Source organism: Zea mays, chromosome 1 (genome assembly GCF_902167145.1).
Source record: "Zea mays cultivar B73 chromosome 1, Zm-B73-REFERENCE-NAM-5.0, whole genome shotgun sequence".
In the NCBI taxonomy this organism is placed as follows: Eukaryota; Viridiplantae; Streptophyta; class Magnoliopsida; order Poales; family Poaceae; genus Zea; species Zea mays.
Window position 1 is genome coordinate 57825548 of NC_050096.1, and position 19990 is coordinate 57845537.

The following is a 19990-nucleotide window of genomic DNA, read 5'->3' on the forward strand; positions in this document are numbered from 1 at the left end:
ATTTGGAGATAGTCTTTTGAGCTCGATTCTTGGCCGTGTGTGTGCGCAATTTGCTGTGGATTTGAGTGTGTTGCTAATCCCTCCCTTGCTCCGTGATTCTCTGTGAACTTCTTTTGTAAGGGCGAGAGGCTCCAAGTTGTGGAGATTCCTCGCAAACGGGATTGAGAAAAGAAAAGCAAGAACACCGTGGCATTCAAGTTGATCATTGGATCACTTGAGAGGAGTTGAGTGCAACTCTCGTCCGTTGGGACGCCACAACATGGAGTAGGCAAGTTTTGTACTTGGCCGAACCACGGGATAACCACCGTGTCATCTCTGTGATTGATTTCTTGTGGTTATTGTGTTTTGACTCCACTCTAGCCACTTGGCCATAATTGTGCTAACACTTAACAAGTTTTTGTGGCTTAAGTTTTGAAGTTTTACAGGATCACCTATTCACCCCCCCCCCCCTCTAGGTGCTCTCAATTGGTATCGGAGCCGTTCTCTTCAAGAAAGGGACTAACCGCCCGAAGAGATGGATCCTAAGGGGAAGGGAATCGTGATCAACGATAAGGAGAAGGAGTCTTTCGTCAACGAGCCAAAGGATGACAAGTCCAACGACTCTGGCTCGGGTCATAGACGAAAAGATGGGAAGAAGAAGAAGACAAGGCGCATCAAGGAGATCGTCTACTACGACAGCGACGAATCTTCATCTTCCCAAAAGGACGACGACCACAACGACTACGAGAAAAGAAAACCGGTTAATTCGAACTTTTCTTTTGACTATTCTCGTATTCCACAAAGTTCAAATTCGCATTTGCTCCCCATTCCACTTGGCAAGCCTCCTCACTTTGATGGAGAGGACTACGGATTTTGGAGCCACAAAATGCGTACTCACTTGTTCTCTCTCCATCCTAGCATATGGGAGATTGTAGAGAGTGGAATGCACTTTGATAGTACGGATAGCCCTATGTTTATTAATGAACAAATTCATAAAAATGCACAAGCTACTACTGTGTTGCTAGCTTCCTTGTGCAGGGACGAGTACAATAAGGTGAGCGGCTTGGATAATGCCAAGCAGATTTGGGACACCCTCAAGATCTCTCATGAGGGGAATGATGTCACCTTACTCACTAAGATGGAGTTGGTGGAAGGCGAGCTTGGACGGTTCGCGATGATAAGGGGCGAGGAGCCAACTCAGACATACAACCGGCTCAAGACTCTTATCAACAAAATAAGGAGCTACGGAAGCACGCGATGGACGGACCACGACGTCGTCCGACTAATGCTCAGGTCCTTTACCGTTCTTGATCCTCATTTGGTGAATAATATTCGTGAGAATCCCAGGTACACCAAAATGTCGCCCGAAGAAGTCCTAGGAAAATTCGTCAGCGGGCGGATGATGATCAAGGAGGCAAGGTATGTGGACGACGCCTTGAATGGACCGATCAACGAGCCGCAACCTCTTGCTCTCAAAGCCACAAGGAGCAAGGAGGCGCTACCCAGCAAGGTGGCGCAAATTGAGGCGGCCGGTCTTAATGATGAAGAAATGGCCCTCATCATCAAAAGATTCAAGACGGTGCTAAAGGGTCGAAATGGACAGCCGAGCAAGACTAAGACCAAGGGAAAGCGATCATGCTTCAAATGCGGTAAGCTTGGTCATTTTATTGCTAACTGTCCGGATAATGAAAGTGACCAGGAAAAGGGGAACAAAAGAGAGAAGAAGAAGCACTACAAGAAGGCCAAGGGCGAAGCACATATCGGAAAGGAGTGGGATTCGGACTGCTCCTCCTCCGACTCCGACAATGAAGGACTCGCCGCCACCGCCTTCAACAAGTCATCTCTCTTCCCCAACGAGCGTCATACCTGCCTTATGGCAAGAGAGAAGAAGGTAAGTACTCGAGATACCACTTATGCTTCTTCTAGTAATGATGAATCTAGTGATGAAGATGAAATTGATTATTCATGCTTATTTAAAGGTCTAGATAGAACCAAGGTAGACAAAATTAATGAATTGATTGATGCCTTGAATGATAAGAATATACTTGTAGAAAAGCAAGAGGACCTTTTGTATGAAGAGCATGACAAATATGTAGAGGCACAAAAATCTCTTGCCTTAGAAATTAAGAGAAATGAAATGCTTTCTTATGAGTTGTCTACATGTCATGAAACCATTTCTTCTTTAAAAAGTGTTAATAATGATTTAAATGCTAAATTAGAAGTAGCAAATAAATCCAACTCTTGTGTAGAAAATGTTGTAACATGCACTAGGTGTAAAGATATTAACATTGATGCTTTTAGTGAACACCTAGCTTGCATTTCTAAATTAAATGAAGAGGTAGCTAGTCTTAATTCCCAACTTAAGACTAGCAAAAGTGATTTTGAGAAGCTAAAATTTGCAAGGGATGCCTACACGATTGGTAGACACCCCTCAATTAAGGATGGACTTGGTTTCAAGAGAGAAGCCAAGAACTTAACAAGCCATAAGGCTCCCATTCCCGCCAAGGAGAAAGGGAAGGCCCCTATGGCTAGTAGTGTGCAAAAGAACCATGCTTTTATGTATCATGATAGGAGACAAACTAGAAATGCTTATAGGAGTTATGATGCTTATGATGATTTTGACTCTCATGCCATGTTTGCTTCTAGTTCTTCCTATATGCATGGTAGAAAAATGTCTAGGAGAAATGTTATTCATCATGTGCCTAGAAAGAATGTTATTCATGCTTCCAGGAAAGTAGTGAATGAACCTTCTACAATCTATTGTGCTTTAAATGCTTCCTTTGCTATTTGTAGAAAGGATAAGAAAATAGTTGCTAGGAAGTTAGGGGCAAGATGCAAGGGAGACAAAACTTGCATTTGGGTCCCTAAGGATATTTGCACTAACCTTGTAGGACCCAACATGAGTTGGGTACCTAAGACCCAAGCCTAAATTTGCCTTGCAGGTTTATGCATCCGGGGGTTCAAGCTGGATTATAGACAGCGGATGCACAAACCATATGACGGGGGAGAAGAAGATGTTCACCTCCTACGTCAAGAATAAGGATTCCCAAGATTCAATTATATTCGGTGATGGGAATCAAGGCAAGGTAAAAGGGTTAGGTAAAATTGCAATTTCTAATGAGCACTCAATTTCTAATGTGTTTTTAGTTGAGTCTTTGGGATATAATTTATTATCTGTAAGTCAATTATGCAATATGGGATATAATTGTCTTTTTACAAATGTAGATGTGTCTGTCTTTAGAAGAAGTGATGGTTCACTAGCTTTTAAGGGTGTATTAGACGGCAAACTTTATTTAGTTGATTTTGCAAAAGAAGAGGCCGGTCTAGATGCATGCTTAATAGCTAAGACTAGCATGGGCTGGCTGTGGCATCGCCGCTTAGCACATGTGGGGATGAAGAACCTCCATAAGCTTCTAAAGGGAGAACACGTGATAGGTCTAACTAACGTTCAATTCGAAAAAGATAGACCTTGTGCAGCTTGTCAAGCAGGTAAACAAGTGGGAGGAGCACATCACAGCAAGAATGTGATGACCACTTCAAGACCCCTGGAGCTGCTGCATATGGACCTCTTCGGACCCGTCGCCTATCTGAGCATAGGAGGGAGTAAGTATGGTCTAGTTATTGTTGATGACTTTTCCCGCTTCACTTGGGTGTTCTTTTTGCAGGATAAGTCTGAAACCCAAGGCACCCTCAAGCGCTTCCTCAAGAGAGCTCAAAATGAGTTTGAGCTCAAGGTGAAGAAGATAAGGAGCGACAACGGGTCCGAGTTCAAGAACCTTCAAGTGGAGGAGTTCCTTGAAGAGGAAGGGATCAAGCACGAGTTCTCCGCTCCCTACACACCACAGCAAAATGGTGTGGTAGAGAGGAAGAACAGGACGCTCATCGACATGGCGAGGACGATGCTAGGAGAGTTCAAGACCCCCGAGTACTTTTGGACGGAAGCCGTGAACACAGCTTGCCACGCCATCAACAGGGTCTACCTTCATCGCCTCCTCAAGAAGACGTCGTATGAGCTACTAACCGGTAACAAACCCAATGTATCCTACTTTCGTGTATTTGGGAGCAAGTGCTACATTCTAGTGAAGAAGGGTAGAAATTCTAAATTTGCTCCCAAAGCTGTAGAAGGGTTTTTGTTAGGTTATGACTCAAATACAAAGGCGTATAGAGTCTTCAACAAATCATCGGGTTTGGTTGAAGTCTCTAGCGACGTTGTATTTGATGAGACTAATGGCTCTCCAAGAGAGCAAGTTGTTGATTGTGATGATGTAGATGAAGAAGATGTTCCGACGGCCGCTATACGAACCATGGCGATTGGAGACGTTCGGCCACAGGAACAAGATGAACGAGATCAACCTTCTTCCTCAATTATGGTGCATCCCCCAACTCAAGACGATGAACAGGTTCATCAACAGGAGGCGTATGGTCAAGGGGGAGCACAAGATAATCATGTGATGGAGGAAGAAGCGGAACCGGCACCTCCAACCCAAGTTCGAGCGATGATTCAAAGGGATCATCCCGTCGACCAAATTCTGGGTGACATTAGCAAGGGAGTAACTACTCGATCTCGACTAGCTAATTTTTGTGAGCATTACTCCTTTGTCTCTTCTATTGAGCCTTTCAGGGTAGAGGAGGCCTTGCTAGATCCGGACTGGGTGTTGGCCATGCAGGAGGAGCTCAACAACTTCAAAAGGAATGAAGTTTGGACACTGGTGCCTCGTCCGAAGCAAAATGTTGTGGGAACCAAGTGGGTGTTCCGCAACAAACAGGACGAGCATGGGGTGGTGACGAGAAACAAGGCTCGACTTGTGGCAAAAGGTTATGCCCAAGTCGCAGGTTTGGATTTCGAGGAGACCTTTGCTCCTGTGGCTAGGCTAGAATCAATTCGTATCTTGCTAGCATATGCCGCTCATCATTCTTTCAGGTTGTACCAAATGGATGTGAAGAGCGCTTTCCTCAACGGGCCAATCAAGGAGGAGGTGTACGTGGAGCAACCCCCTGGCTTCGAGGATGAACGGTACCCCGACCATGTGTGTAAGCTCTCTAAGGCGCTCTATGGACTTAAGCAAGCCCCAAGAGCATGGTATGAATGCCTTAGAGACTTTCTAATTGTTAATGCTTTCAAGGTTGGGAAAGCCGATCCAACTCTTTTTACAAAGACATGTGATGGTGATTTGTTTGTGTGCCAAATTTATGTCGATGACATAATATTTGGTTCTACTAACCAAAAGTCTTGTGAAGAGTTTAGCAGGGTGATGACGCAGAAATTTGAGATGTCGATGATGGGCGAGTTGAACTACTTCCTTGGGTTCCAAGTGAAGCAACTCAAGGAAGGCACCTTCATCTCCCAAACGAAGTACACGCAAGATCTGCTAAAGCGGTTTGGGATGAAGGACGCCAAGCCCGCAAAGACTCCGATGGGAACCGACGGACACACCGACCTCAACAAAGGAGGTAAGTCTGTTGATCAAAAAGCATACCGGTCAATGATAGGTTCTCTGCTTTATTTATGTGCTAGTAGACCGGATATTATGCTTAGCGTATGCATGTGTGCTAGATTTCAATCTGATCCTAAGGAGTGTCACTTAGTGGCGGTGAAGCGAATTCTGAGATATTTAGTTGCTACGCCTTCCTTCGGGCTCTGGTATCCAAAGGGGTCTACCTTTGACTTGGTTGGATACTCAGACTCCGACTATGCTGGATGTAAGGTCGATAGGAAGAGTACATCGGGGACGTGCCAATTCTTAGGAAGGTCCCTGGTGTCATGGAACTCTAAGAAACAAACATCCGTTGCCCTATCCACCGCTGAGGCCGAGTACGTTGCCGCAGGACAGTGTTGCGCGCAACTACTTTGGATGAGGCAAACCCTCAGGGACTTTGGCTACAATCTGAGCAAAGTCCCACTCCTATGTGATAATGAGAGTGCTATCCGAATGGCGGAAAATTCTGTTGAGCACAGCCGCACAAAGCACATAGACATCCGGCATCACTTTTTGAGAGACCACCAGCAAAAGGGGGATATCGAAGTGTTTCATGTTAGCTCCGAGAACCAGCTAGCCGATATCTTTACCAAGCCTCTAGATGAGAAGACCTTTTGCAGGCTGCGTAGTGAGCTAAATGTCTTAGATTCGCGGAACTTGGATTGAATTGTAGCATACATGTGTTTATGCCTTTGATCATGTTCATTCTGCATTTTGTTGCTTATTATGGTGCTCAAGTTGTACAAACACTCCCTGGACCTCACAAGTCCGTTGCAAAGTGATGCACATGTTTAGGGGGAGATGTGTTACAACTTGACTCTTTGAGACTAACCATATGCTTGAGTTTGTTTGACTTAGTCTCCAAGGAGAATTGAAAGGGAAAAGGTGGACTTGAACCATGAAAGACTTCCACTGCAGTCCGATGAGAGGGTAACTAATTCCAAGTTCATCTCATAAACTCTTATTGCCATTTGATCTTAATTGAAGATTTTTGTGAGGCAATGGGGTTAAAAGGGCCAAGATTGATCCCGTTTTGGTGCTTGATGCCAAAGGGGGAGAAAATAAAGGCCAAAGCAATAAATGGATCAGCTACCACTTGAGAGATTTTGAAAATAGTAGAATAGAGTTTTTGTTTTGTCAAAACTCTCTTAGTGTCTCTTTTGTCAAAAGTTGGTTTCTTGTGGGGAGAAGTATTGATTATGGGACTTAGGGGGAGTTTTTGAAATCTTTGATCAATCTCTTTTGAAATGACTCTCTTTATGCTTCAACATGTGTGTTTGACTTAGAGATAGAGATTTGAGTTTGATTTGCAAAAACAAACCAAGTGGTGGCAAAAGATGATCCATATATGCCAAAATTGGATAAAACTCAAAGTTAGTTCTTATTTGAAGTGATTTTGCACTTGTTCTAGTTGCCTTATGTTGTGTTGGCATAAATCACCAAAAAGGGGGAGATTGAAAGGGAAATGTGCCTTTGGGCCATTTCTAAGTATTTTGGTGATTGAGTGCAAACACAAGTGCTTAAATGTGAAAATGTGCCCATGGTTGAACAAAGTGCAAATCACAAGTAAAGGTATGTTTCTAAGCCTTAATACATTAGTTTTGTGTACTAATATCTTTTCTAAGTGTTAGAAACAGGAAGAAGCAGAAAAGAAAAGAAGTGGAAGAGTGGCTGTGTACAGCCAAAGGCTGTTTCGGGCTGGGGCACCGGACTGTCCGGTGTGCACCGGACAGTGTCCGGTGCGCCAGACCAGCGCGGGGCAAACCAGCCGCTCTCGGGTTTTTCTCCGGCGACTTCGGCTAAAATTCACCGGACTGTCCGGTGTGCACCGGACTGTCCGGTGAGCCAACGGTCGGCCACGCGATCGGCGCGCGACACGTGGCCGAGCCAACGGTCGAAAAGAGGCACCGGACTGTCCGGTGTGCACCGGACATGTCCGGTGCGCCAACTGTGCACAGATCTGCATCAGAAAGCAACGGTCGGATGAGCTGTTTTAGGAAACAAATCGGGCACCGGACAGTGTCCGGTGTGCACCGGACTGTCCGGTGCACCACGAGACAGAAGGCAAAGATGGCCTTCCAGATTTGTTCCCAACGGCTCCTAGCTGCCTTGGGGCTATAAAAGGGACCCCTTGGCGCATGGAGGAGCACATCAAGCAACCTTAGAGCAATCTTGATCATCCACACTCAGTCTTTGCGCATTTGTTTGTCATTCTAAGTGATTCGAGCTCCGTTCTAGTGAGAATTTGGAGATAGTCTTTTGAGCTCGATTCTTGGCCGTGTGTGTGCGCAATTTGCTGTGGATTTGAGTGTGTTGCTAATCCCTCCCTTGCTCCGTGATTCTCTGTGAACTTCTTTTGTAAGGGCGAGAGGCTCCAAGTTGTGGAGATTCCTCGCAAACGGGATTGAGAAAAGAAAAGCAAGAACACCGTGGCATTCAAGTTGATCATTGGATCACTTGAGAGGAGTTGAGTGCAACTCTCGTCCGTTGGGACGCCACAACGTGGAGTAGGCAAGTTTTGTACTTGGCCGAACCACGGGATAACCACCGTGTCATCTCTGTGATTGATTTCTTGTGGTTATTGTGTTTTGACTCCACTCTAGCCACTTGGCCATAATTGTGCTAACACTTAACAAGTTTTTGTGGCTTAAGTTTTGAAGTTTTACAGGATCACCTATTCACCCCCCCCTCTAGGTGCTCTCAGGGATGCAGAGCTTAAAAGACTCAAAAGACGTTCCTAAGGGGATGCAGAGTCTTGTGTGTTCTAGTGTGGGCACATGTGTGTGTCTTCGGCATCCCCATCATTTTGCATCATATCATCATATCATTCCGCATAACATTACATCATACATCATATCGCATCAACAACAAGAAAGAATGAATACGAAGCAAATCCTCGGCAATACTTTGTTAAAAGAAAATGTATGGAGGCACGAAGCAAACTTCGGGAAATACGTTTTTATCGGACTTGCCAAAGAAGGGGCCTCTTTCTTTACGAAGCATGAAAAGAAGGGAAGGTGTTTTTTCGCCGAAGGCTCAAAAAACGGTATGTGCGTAAATTTCATGCATCGTGAAGAAACATGTTACAGTAATTTACATGTCTGATTAATTGTTCTATACACCAAATATTACGTACTGTCATTACAATAAGGTCTAATCTTCCCTAAGTATTTTTTCCGCGGCTTCGTTCAATAGCTTGTCAACGACTTCGTCGACAATGGAGTTAGCAACGCTTATTACATCCAGTGCTTCCTTCATGTCTGGATCAAGCAGGGGGTTGTATGGCTCCGGCAGCGGTGACAGTTCAGCTGTAGTAGGCAAACTATTAGTTCGAAGCCATAAAGTAAGTATGGAAGCCAAAATTCAAAAACAATACCTATGCGCCTTTCGCGTTCAGTTGCTTCTTCAGCTCGCTTAGCTTCTTCTCGGGCGTCATGGGTGTCTTTTTCATTCTTCTTTATAATTTTGTTGGCCAATTCTCGGCCACCGTTCACCCAGACATCAGAATAAAATTTTCCGCCCACCAAAGTAACTTCGGTTGAAGGGTCTTTTGTGTCGTCTATGGAGAAGGCAGCTTCGGCCTGGGCTATAGCTTTAACATGATCGCATCCAGCCTTCTCTAGAACAGTCACAATTCCCCGAGCGCTGGAGAAAGCACAGATATCCCCACGATCGCTCAGGATCTCCTCGAAAGCTTCGGCTTCCCGCTTATCCACTCAATAACGCCCTCGGGGTCGCCTCGAATAAAATTTTCCTCAGAAGAATAAGCACCCACTTTGGAACAGCTAGTTTTCAATTTATTCACGCAATCCAAGGATTTTTCAAAGCATCTTTCCTTAGATTCGTGAAGCTCCTCAACATTTTTCTCTATTTTAGTCTTCCATCATTCACTAATTTCTTGGCTAGCCTTTGCGAGCGCACAATTTTCATTGGCTTTGGCAAGTTTTTTAGAAGATCTTCAACTTCGGCTTTATAAGCTTCGGATTGAGTATTAAATTTTGCTTCATCTTCTTTTGCTTTATCCACCAATGAAAGTAGAATTCTGTCTTTCTCCATGGCTTCGTTTCTCAGCCTGATGACCTCTGATCGAAGGTTGCTGAGAGCTATAGTGCAGCTCTCGTCTTCGGCGTTCTTTTGCGCCCTCAGGGCATTGCTAAGGATTAAGCCCTGCAAGAAAGAATAAAGGATTAACGTGAGAATAAAAGACTTCATTTCCAAGTCCATAAGCTCCAAAGTTCACTTCTGTACCTTCAGACTGTTGTATGCGAGGCTGTCCGCGAGGTCAGCCTTCGTCATGGCACAGAGGCCAGCTTCGAGCTTCGAAAATCCCATACTTTTGGCCATCTCCCGGCAGACGGATAACTCTTTGTTGTCCGGGAAGCAGTACAGGAAATCAACTTCGTCTGTGTCGTTAAACACTAAGGCCCCTTCGGGTACTTCAGCTCCCGAGCATAGTGTTTGGCTTCAAAAACTTCTTCTTCGGATAATCTTTTTCCCGAAGCATGTCGAATAATATAGTCAAGTTCTTCGGATGGTGCTTCGGGAGCAGGGGATTTGGCTTCTTTGGCCACATTTTTCTCGAGAGCTACGCTAATATCTGGAGATTCTTCTTTGGCCTTCTGCTCAGTTGCGGCAAGCTTCGTCTCAGCAGGCACTGAGGGCCCAGCTTCGGTTTCCGTATGAGCTGTAACAGCTTCGGCAACTTTCTTCACAGGAGCGGGAGTCAGCGCTCTTGTTGTCTCCACAACAACGTCTAGCATGCTGGCCATTCTCCTCCTCTTGAGAGTTGTGGCGGGAGCCTTTGTCACCTTCGGCAGTTCTGCCTCTGTCGGAGGACTCAGAATTTTTGGCAGCACCACTGTTTTTTCCAACTCTGGCTCTTTGGCCGCATCATCTTTGGCTTCGGCTGACCCGACTATAGGCACCTTCGGCATTACAATCGATCCTTCAGCGCCCCGAACTGCGGGAGCAGCTTGTTTCGCTTCGGCAGCGGATGAGGTCCCTTCACCAAATTCAGGCACTACGGTCGTTTCAATATATCATGGCCGGTGAGTCAAAACCTTTATTTTCTTGCCCTTCGGCACAACAGTGGTGTCCGAAGCGACATTTTTTCTCTTTTTTCCTTGCCTTTGCAAGGTGTCGGTGTTTTGGGTCCGACCGCACACCTAGGGTTGCCCCTCAAGGTGTTTTTAGGAGTAGGACGGTGTCGACGACTGTAGCAAAATGGTTCGTGCCGATCGCACGAGGGACAATGGACAAGATTTGCAGGTTCGGGCCGCTTAGAAGTGCGTAACACCCTACGTCCTGGTGAGTATATGAGTGTGGTTACAAGAGGGCTTTCTGGATAGAGGGCGCAGAAAGTTTACGTGGGTGGCTAAGTAGAACTGGGTCGATCGTTCTGAAGGGGTGCCCCCTAGGCCTTATATACTCGACCGTGGGGCAGTACATGTGATATGATAACAACAAGTAGCTAAAAGATAGTGAACCTCTTGAGTTTATCCCTACGTAACCCTTGCCGACTTATCCTCGCATGGCTCCGTTGCATGGGGGCTTCAGTGCGGGAAAGTCGGGTCTTTGTTGCGATTCATTCGTTCGACGTTGTGGGCCGTCCGGGTCTGCACTAATCCAGTCTCACGTCTTCTCTTCTTTGTTGGTTGTCTTTCCCTAGGCCCACGAAAGAATGACCTTACGAATTATCGGGCCCTTGGGCCTTTCGTGAGGCCTTTTACTTCTTTAGTGGACCCAGGGGATATCTATCCCCCACACAAGGGGTAGCAGTAATCAGGGTATATGAAGCCAATTGCATCAAAAACTCTGTTCAATCTTTTCTTGCCCCGACCCCTGAAGGATGAGGATAAAGCATCATCTTCGGCTCTGGTATATGTCCCAAGTAACTCGTCGCTAGTAGCCTCAATACATTTCAGCCAATCGTCATTTGGCTCGTCAAACCGGTCCCTGAATCTGAAGGTATATTTCAATCGAACTAATCCACCTTCGATGGATCCGGCAGCAGTCTCCTTCGGCATCTCCCAGTTATCCACAAGTGGCCACACTCTATAGGCTATGTGCTCTTGGATTATGTCTCTTATGCCAATGAAAGCACAGACATTGCTGAAAGCCTTTTGACACGCTTCGGCATCACTTTCAATTGCCACCCTCGGCCTTCGAAGGCCGAAGCGAGACCAGATGGGGCGCTGGATAATTTCCTTAATGTCCTCCCTCTCAACCAGATTATTCTTAACATAAAACCATTCCTCCATCCAGGCCCCGGGCCACCTTTTCCGAAATGTTGGAACCGGGTAGCTTGCATTGGGACGAGCAATGAATCCATAACAACCGAAGTTGTTGTGATACTACTCTTTGCCAGTGGCCTTCGACTCGTACAATAGTTCATGCATACTGCAAAAACACTTCGCGCTCGGTTCCAGTCCCTGTCTTCTTACAGCCCAAACAAACAAGCCCATTCTAATTATAGCTTTGGGAGTAAGTTGATGAATAAAGATCTAAAATATCTTTAGCACTTTAACCAAAAATCTGCTTAATGTGAACCGAAGACCCGCCTTCAAAAAGCTTTTGTAAACAACCACCTCATTTTCTTCAGGAGCAGGGGCGGTGCTGTCTCCTCCAACCCTCACAATAGACATGTCACGAAAGTATCTTCCCTTCATGGCGTCAACAAGACTTTGCTTAATAGTCGACTTTCCGAAGATGGTATGGCTTGGTCGCTAGGGCCGGTCCTCAGAATCTTCATCTCCACTTTTCACATCATAGTCATCGCTATCGTCGGAATCCTCAGACAAATCCGCCATTATTTCCTTTGTGATCTTTTCTATATTTGTCTTTGCCATAGATTCGTAAAACCCAGCAAGAAAAGGGTCCGCAACCTTCTTCTCCTCATACAGTTTCTCCTCCTCGGATATCTTCTTCTCTCCAGACATCTTCTTCTCTTCAGACATGGAACAAGCACTTGACTTTAAGACGAAGCTCGAAAATCAAGCAAGAGCTAACAGTAAGAGAATTAAGATTTGAGAAAACAGCGCAAGCAACAGAAATGGCGTAGCAAATGTCGCTGCTGCGGGCATCTATTTATACGCCTAGGGCATTGCAACTTGGCGGGTCCCATTTGTCATTGACTTTCGCTATTCTAGCGAAAGGAAGGTGTTTTTTCGGACTTTCGGCTTAAGGTCTTCGTTCACGTCGCAGTCTGAATTCGTTGTTACAAGAACAAATTAATACTGCGAGGGGCTACTGTTGGGGGCCTTCGTCTTCCGAAGGTCCTCAAAAACACGACTAACATGCTTTCCAAGTATAATATATTATCACAGGAACTTTCGGCCTTGAGATAAAGGTGCGCACGGTATGAAAGGCGCGGTCTGGGAGAAGGAAGAACCAGTTCCGAGAAGCTACGAATGAAGAAGCTTCAGCTTAGCGCAAGGGCAGCGATGGCGAATGGAACCGACCTAAAGGGGAATATACTACCCAGTCCTCGACAAATTACTCCTTAGTTAGCAGTAAGTGTCAAGGACATGGATGTAATTTTACCCAGACTGCGTCTTGTGCCTATAAATAGATGAACAGTAACACCGTACTGTTCACACCGTACTGTTCACGCTGACTTGTAATCGCTCGCACGTCACTCTTTGACTTTTACCTTCTGTCGAGCCGAAGGTATGCCCTTCATTATCTCCGTATGAAGGTCATTATATTATAAAGGAGATAATACTTCGAATGACGAAGGCCTTTAACCATTAACATTCGTGTTGCTTTGTTCTTAACTCATAGCATTTGAGAACAAATCATCAACACTCGGTAAACCCACGTTCTTATGGTAAGTTTGTCGGCTTATTACAATTATTACATTAAGTTCGACGGTTTGTCACAACGTTCATTAACTAGTTTCCTGTTGTGCACTGTTTCGGTACTAAAATTCGTGATCCACTGTTTGGGGAAACAACCTCACAACCGAGTCCTAGTTGCTTCTTAAATACACAAATTAATACTGTATTGTATAGATATATAGGTTCCATGAATAACTGCTTGGGCTGTTTAGGTGCTGCTCACACGGTTATAAAAAAAAGAGCGAAACTAGCAAAATTCCGAAAACAAAACAGAAAAATGCCGCGTCGAGGTGGGCGCAGGCAACACAAGACACCGACGTACGATACGGCCACGCAAGTCCGCGTCGCGTCCAACTCCAACGGGTCTATAAAAAGGCACCGCCACGCCACGCCGTCTCATCAAACCAAAGTCGAAAGTTTTGTTCAGCTCGGAGAAATTTGCTATTTTGCCACTCTCAATTTTGGCTGCCTGTTATTATGCCATCCCGTGTTTATAACTGGTGAGACCGTCTGTGTCTATAATTTGTGAGTCCGATAGCATACTGGCGAAGCCCACAAATGATAATGGCAAAATTGTCAATGGCTCGCTCGCTCCATCGCAACGTAATCGAGATGGGGCGCATGGCGTCGCTTCTACTCGCCGTCGCCCTCGCGCTGTTGCTCCCGACGTCGTTCTGCGCCGCCGAGCCAATCAAGACCACGCCCACGCTCTGGAGCTTTCACCTACCGCTTCCCGACGGCGTTATCGGCGCTGAGAGCCTCGCCTTCGACCGCCGCGGCCAGGGCCCCTACGCCGGCGTCTCCGATGGCCGCGTCCTCAAGTGGGGCGGCAGCGCCCTCGGCTGGACCACGTTCGCCCACAGCGCAAACTATCGGAAGATCCCTCTGTGCACAGCGTCCGTGGTGCCGTCGGAGCAGACGGAGAGCATGTGCGGCCGCCCCCTTGGGCTGCAGTTCTTTGCCATGACCGGTGATCTCTACATCGCCGACGCGTACATGGGGCTCATGAAGGTCGGGCCCAACGGCGGCGAGGAGGCACAGGTGCTGGCGACCCAAGCGGGCGACGCGCCGTTCCACTTCGTCAACGGGCTCGACGTCGACCAGGCCACCGGCGACGTGTACTTCACCGACAGCAGCGCCATCTACCCGCGCAGGTTCAACACGGAGATCATGATGAACGCCGACGCGACGGGGCGGCTGCTCAAGTACGACGCGCGGACGAAGCGAGTCACCGTGCTCAAGGCCGACCTGCCGTACCCCAACGGCGTGGCGGTCAGCAACGACAGGACTCATGTGGTGGTGGCGCACACCGTTCCGTGCCAGGCGTTCAGATACTGGCTCAAAGGCCCCAAGGCCGGCCAGTACGAGCTCCTCGCCGACCTGCCTGGCTACCCTGATAACGTGAGGCGCGACGCCAGGGGCGGCTACTGGGTAGCGCTCAACCAGGAGAAGGCGCGCCTCGACGCCACGGCGCCTCCAGCAAAGCATCTAGTTGGTGTCCGGCTCGCCGTAGACGGCGCGGTGGTGGAGGAGCTGACGGCGGCGAAAGGCGTGACACTGAGCGACGTCGCCGAGAAGGACGGCCAGCTCTGGCTCGGATCTATAGAATTGGACTACGTGGGCTTAGTTTAGATTACTATACGCTACTGTATTAGAAAGTATTTTATTTGGAAAGAAATACCCTTAGATTACTATACACTGCTGTATTAGATAGTATTTTATTTGGAAAGAAATACCCTGGTATTCAAATTAGACAGGAACGCTTTAGTTAGACTGTATTCCATTTCAATAAATACTGTTATTTTTATACTTGCCGAAGGCTTGTTCAGTACATGTTTATAATGGTGTTATAGTGTAATACTCAGATGTGTAATAAAGAGAATAGAGATAGTCTCAATAGTTGATGGCCTCTACTATTCATTACATGAGATCAACACTTGTTAAAAGTGGATAAATAGAATAAAGAATACATAAATAACATGTGCATCATGCTGGATCTTACTTTATGTGCATTTTTGTGATGATATAAAAATATGGTTAAAAATAATAATAATTATTATTATGTTAATTCCCCAATGGGAAATTAAATCCAAAAAGAAATTTTAGAATTTGGGAAAAAAGAAAGGAAATTCTAGAATTGAAACCAAAAGGAGAAAAGATATAAAAGTAATATATATATAATAATATGTTTTCAAAGTAGTACTATTTATGGAGCAACATCATCTGAGAATAATTGGTCACAATAGTTTGAATTAAATTTGAATACAACTTGAATTTGAAAAGAGAGAGAAAAAAAAAGAAAAAAAGAAACCCTGTTTGGGCTGGCTCCCACGAATTCGGCCCACCAGGGAAATCACCCCGCGCGGCCCATCCTCCCACCTCTCACCCGCGCGCCTGGATCAACTACACCCGGCGCTGACGGGAGGACCCCGCGTGCCAGACACTGTGCAATCGACCACTGCCGCTGGGCCTTAGTTGTCAGAAGCGTAACAAACCTCTCCGCGCGGACCGCGCCCACCTCGCGCTGTAGCTCGCCGGGGATCTCGGCTTCCGTGAACGGCCTACTACTCGGCTGGGCGGCATAAGACTCTCGACTGACCTTTCTCCCTCCTCATTCCACTAGAGCGTTCTTCCTTTGTGCCTCCTTCCAGACGCCACCAGAGAGAATGCGGTAGTTCACCGCCGCCGTCATTGAACCACGTCACCGACACCCATTTGCTCCAATTGCCTCGCCCTGGTCGCTTGTGTGGTCGCACGGGTCAAGCTCAGGGCAGTGACCGGGGGAGAGCGACATCGACTGGGCGGGAATTTCTCGCCGTAGTCGGATCTCACCAGCGGAACCGTGTCGTCGCGTGGCCAGCACCGTCGGGGCTTCGATTGCCGGTACGTGTTCGACCACCCTGTTCCTGTAGACGCCCGCATAGAGTAGGTCCCTTTCGAGGGTCGAGTTAGGGCCTAATCGGGGCGGTTGCCGAACGCCGGGGGCGCGCCACCGTAGCGTGAGGGTGCGGCGCCGCCGGGATTTTACCGGAGGTAGAAGAGCGGGATGGGAGCCATTGATTCTCTGATCAACGGTGGGGATTAGCTTCCACTCATATCCACTCGGGAATAAATCTGGGCCGCATGCGTTGAATCGACGGTCGCGATTAGTTGATCCCGTAACCTTTCGCCGTATTGAATCTTGACCGTAGATTGCCGATCGTCCGGTAGAAATTGGAGCCTGGCGTGGCGTGCTGTAAGCCATCGATCTCAGATCCGGTGGTCTGCGCTGCTTACCGCTTCATAGATTTAATAATCTAATCTGGTGCGTCCGTAGCAGATTCGACGGCCGAGATCCAAGCGTACCCCTTCGCGGGTACGTTTTGTAAAAGAAACCCTGGGTTTAAAGGATATCAACCCGCCATCCAGAGAACCTTATTCACTGAGTCTCGGAAAACTTACGCCAGATCCCCCCGACTTTTCCAGAAATTGGCGCCCAGTCCAGAGCACGTTTAAAATGTATAAATGAATTAGTAAATGTATTTTTAATACAAAAATAATTCCTAGAACTTTGTTAATTCATAGAAAATTCTTATGAACTCCAAATTACTCCATTCCAGTTCCTAAAATTTTGTAATAAGATTCTCTATCATTTAGTGTCTCTGTTTTGTCATGAAAACAGTTAGAAAATCAATTTCTCATCTAATCCTATTTCAATCACATTAAACATTAGGAAATTCATAACTTGAAATCTATAACTCCAAATTTGATGATTCCAATTCCTATGATCTCATTTTAATGTGTAGATTTTTACTGTATATTTTATTTGCATGTTTGATGTGATGTTAATTTATGCTATACTATGTATGTATTGTGTTGATGCGAGTAGACGAGCAAGCCACTGTGGATTCTGAGGTTCAGCAAGTTGAGGTAGCTGAGCAGGAGCTCATTGAAGGCAAGTTGTGCCCTTGATCACTTACTTTTCCCAGCCATGTTCTTATTAATTTTAATGATCTGCATAGGTTAATTTTGATGGGAGCCTTTATGTTACCCCAGTTTTGATTACCTCTATACCTTGTTCACCCCTGAAATATTTTTGGGTAGTAATTGCTATTGCTTTATGTGGATTGGGTATGGAGATACACTACTCATGATTATTCTGTTATTATCTTGATTATTATTACTATTCATGTTAAGATCATTAAATTAATGGGAACATGGAGCGACCACCCGGGAAAACAGTGCTACCACAAGGGTATAATGGGACGCCCTTGGCTGATTAACTAGGAAAGCTAGTGGAGGTCTTCCTTACCCGAAAGGGGCAAGGGCAGTAGGGGAGTGGTCAGTGTAGGGAGGTCCTTGGTTGATTTTGCTGCGATGGCGGTCAGGCAAGAACCCTGCACTGGAGCTTCCTATAAACTGTAGCGGGATTTCTGAAGCTAGTGGAACTTTGTAAAGGCCTCGTAGTGTTACCCTGCCTCGCCTCCTCGGTAGAAGTGTATGGGATTGGCCATCTCTTGGCAGATGGGTAACATGACTTGTGGGTAAAGATGCGCAACCTCTGCAGAGTGTAAAACTGGTATACTAGCCGTGCTCACGGTCATGAGCAGCTCGGACCCTCACATGATTAATTATGGAACTTAAATTCAATTTGACATTTGCATCGCATTTGGGATTATTTTACTATTATTGTTCTTTATTATTATTAAGGTTTGGTATTTACTTACACTTAGTAATTGCTAATAAAATTTTGACCAACTTATAAAAGCAATGCTCAGCCTCAGCCTCTATTTCATTGATTAGCCTTACACAACATGAACTCCCACCTTTGGTGAGTTCATGCCACATTATTCCCCACGACTTGTTGAGCGATGAACGTATGTGAGCTCACTCTTGCTGTCTCACACCCCCCCACAGGAGAAGAACAGGTGGTTCAGGAGGAGCCACAAGGCGAGGAGTATGATCTGATCTAGGTGGCGTTTCTCAGTTGACATTGGCGCCGACGATCCTTAGTTCGTTTTACATTTATTCCTTTATTTTGTAATAAGTCTTCCGCTATGTAATAATTACTCTGATGTTTTATGACATTTATCTCTATACACTCTGTTATTATATATGTTGTCTTCTTGGCGCATGTATGAGATGCACCCGGCTTTGTTCCTTAACACTACAAGAAACTGATTAAAGAACGTGGGTGAAAAACCGTCGAACTTAATGTAATAGGCCGTCGAACTTACCATAAGAACGTGGGTTTACCGACGAATATAGCCGACGGCGATTTTTGGACGAACTTAGAGAAGTAAGTTCGACGGCCCCGACGAACTTAACATTAAGAACGTGGGTACCGTCGAACTTAACATTAAGAACGTGGGTACCGTCGAACTTAACATTAAGAACGTGGGTTTTTAAGTTCGACGGGAGCCGTCGAATTTTTTCCCATAAGTTCGACGGCACCCACGTTCTTAATGTTAAGTTCGACGGTACCCACATGGTCGTCGAACTTATGGGTCCTGCGTGGGTCGGCGAGGGCTGCCCATTAAGTTCGACGGTACCCACGTTCTTAACGTTAAGAACGTGGGTACCCACGTTCTTAACCCTTTTCCAGAAAAAATAAAAAAATACAGAAATGGAAAATTAGACACACATAATATTACATGCAACACCGAATATCACATACAATAAAGATTTCAAACACATTGATATATGTTCATATCACAAATTCACACAAGTCCAAATATATAAGTTCACAAATTCACATAAAATCAAATACATAAGTTCACAAATTCACACAAGTTCACATCCATAGTTCACATTTGTAGTTCACAAGTTCAAACACACAAGTTCAAACATTAGCTCCATCGCTCTCGATCAGGACATCGGATTGTTGTTTGTAGCTCCACAACTAGAATTGAGACATCTGTCCGCAAAGTCAACGTGAGGGAGAGGAGTCACTTGATGAGAGCCGGAATCCTACAAAATAAACCAAAATTCTCATAAATATACAACTGGCATTAAATCACATTACCATGCAAGAATATTCGGAATAATATGACCATTCGTGCTGCTCTACATTACCATGCAAGAAACTGTTCGAATCGATCGTGCATATCTACATTCAATAAGATTCAATAATGAACTAGACAACCACAACTGCATGTTTTTTTAAGAGAAATATGTAAAACATCCAGAAACTAACCGACGATTTTTTATTCAACAATGATTCGTCCTCATGATATAATTTAACTGATTGTAGTCCTGGATAAATATCAAATATAGGAGCACTGAGCACACCCTCAAAAGAGAAACACACAGGTTAGTTCCTGGATGCTTTACACTCCGTTGATTCCAATGATCATTTCTTACTTAACTCTTATTCGACTCGCCAATAAATTGAAACCATATTTTAAGTTAACCCCCAAAGCCCAAACAAACATCAAAGAATAATAGATCTATGGTTATACACACTATTATCAATTTATCATTGACACTAGTACTTGGCACTGCAAAAACTCAGTGAGTTGTTACGGACCATGGGTGCTGCATTTCTGTTGTGCTATAGTTTTCCTTTATGTGCCTCTGTGATTGCACTTCATTTGGGCCTAGTGATGTAAGCAGAACTTGATACTGTACGGCAAGGCGAATTGTGTGCAAGTATTTTCCTTTACGTGTCCGTACTCTAGGTCTCCGTAATGCATAAATATTCCCTCTCTCTCTCTC

At 45.6% G+C, this 19990-nt stretch overlaps 1 protein-coding gene across 1 annotated transcript; it reads left to right on the forward strand.

Annotated features, from left to right (window-relative positions):
- Positions 1-13903: 13903 nt before the first annotated feature.
- On the forward strand, positions 13904-14926 carry LOC103634716 (protein STRICTOSIDINE SYNTHASE-LIKE 10). The gene has a single exon (XM_008657302.2). It carries the CDS (start codon positions 13907-13909, stop codon positions 14924-14926), a length of 1020 nt encoding a protein of 339 aa, XP_008655524.1. The 5' UTR covers positions 13904-13906.
- Positions 14927-19990: the final 5064 nt, after the last annotated feature.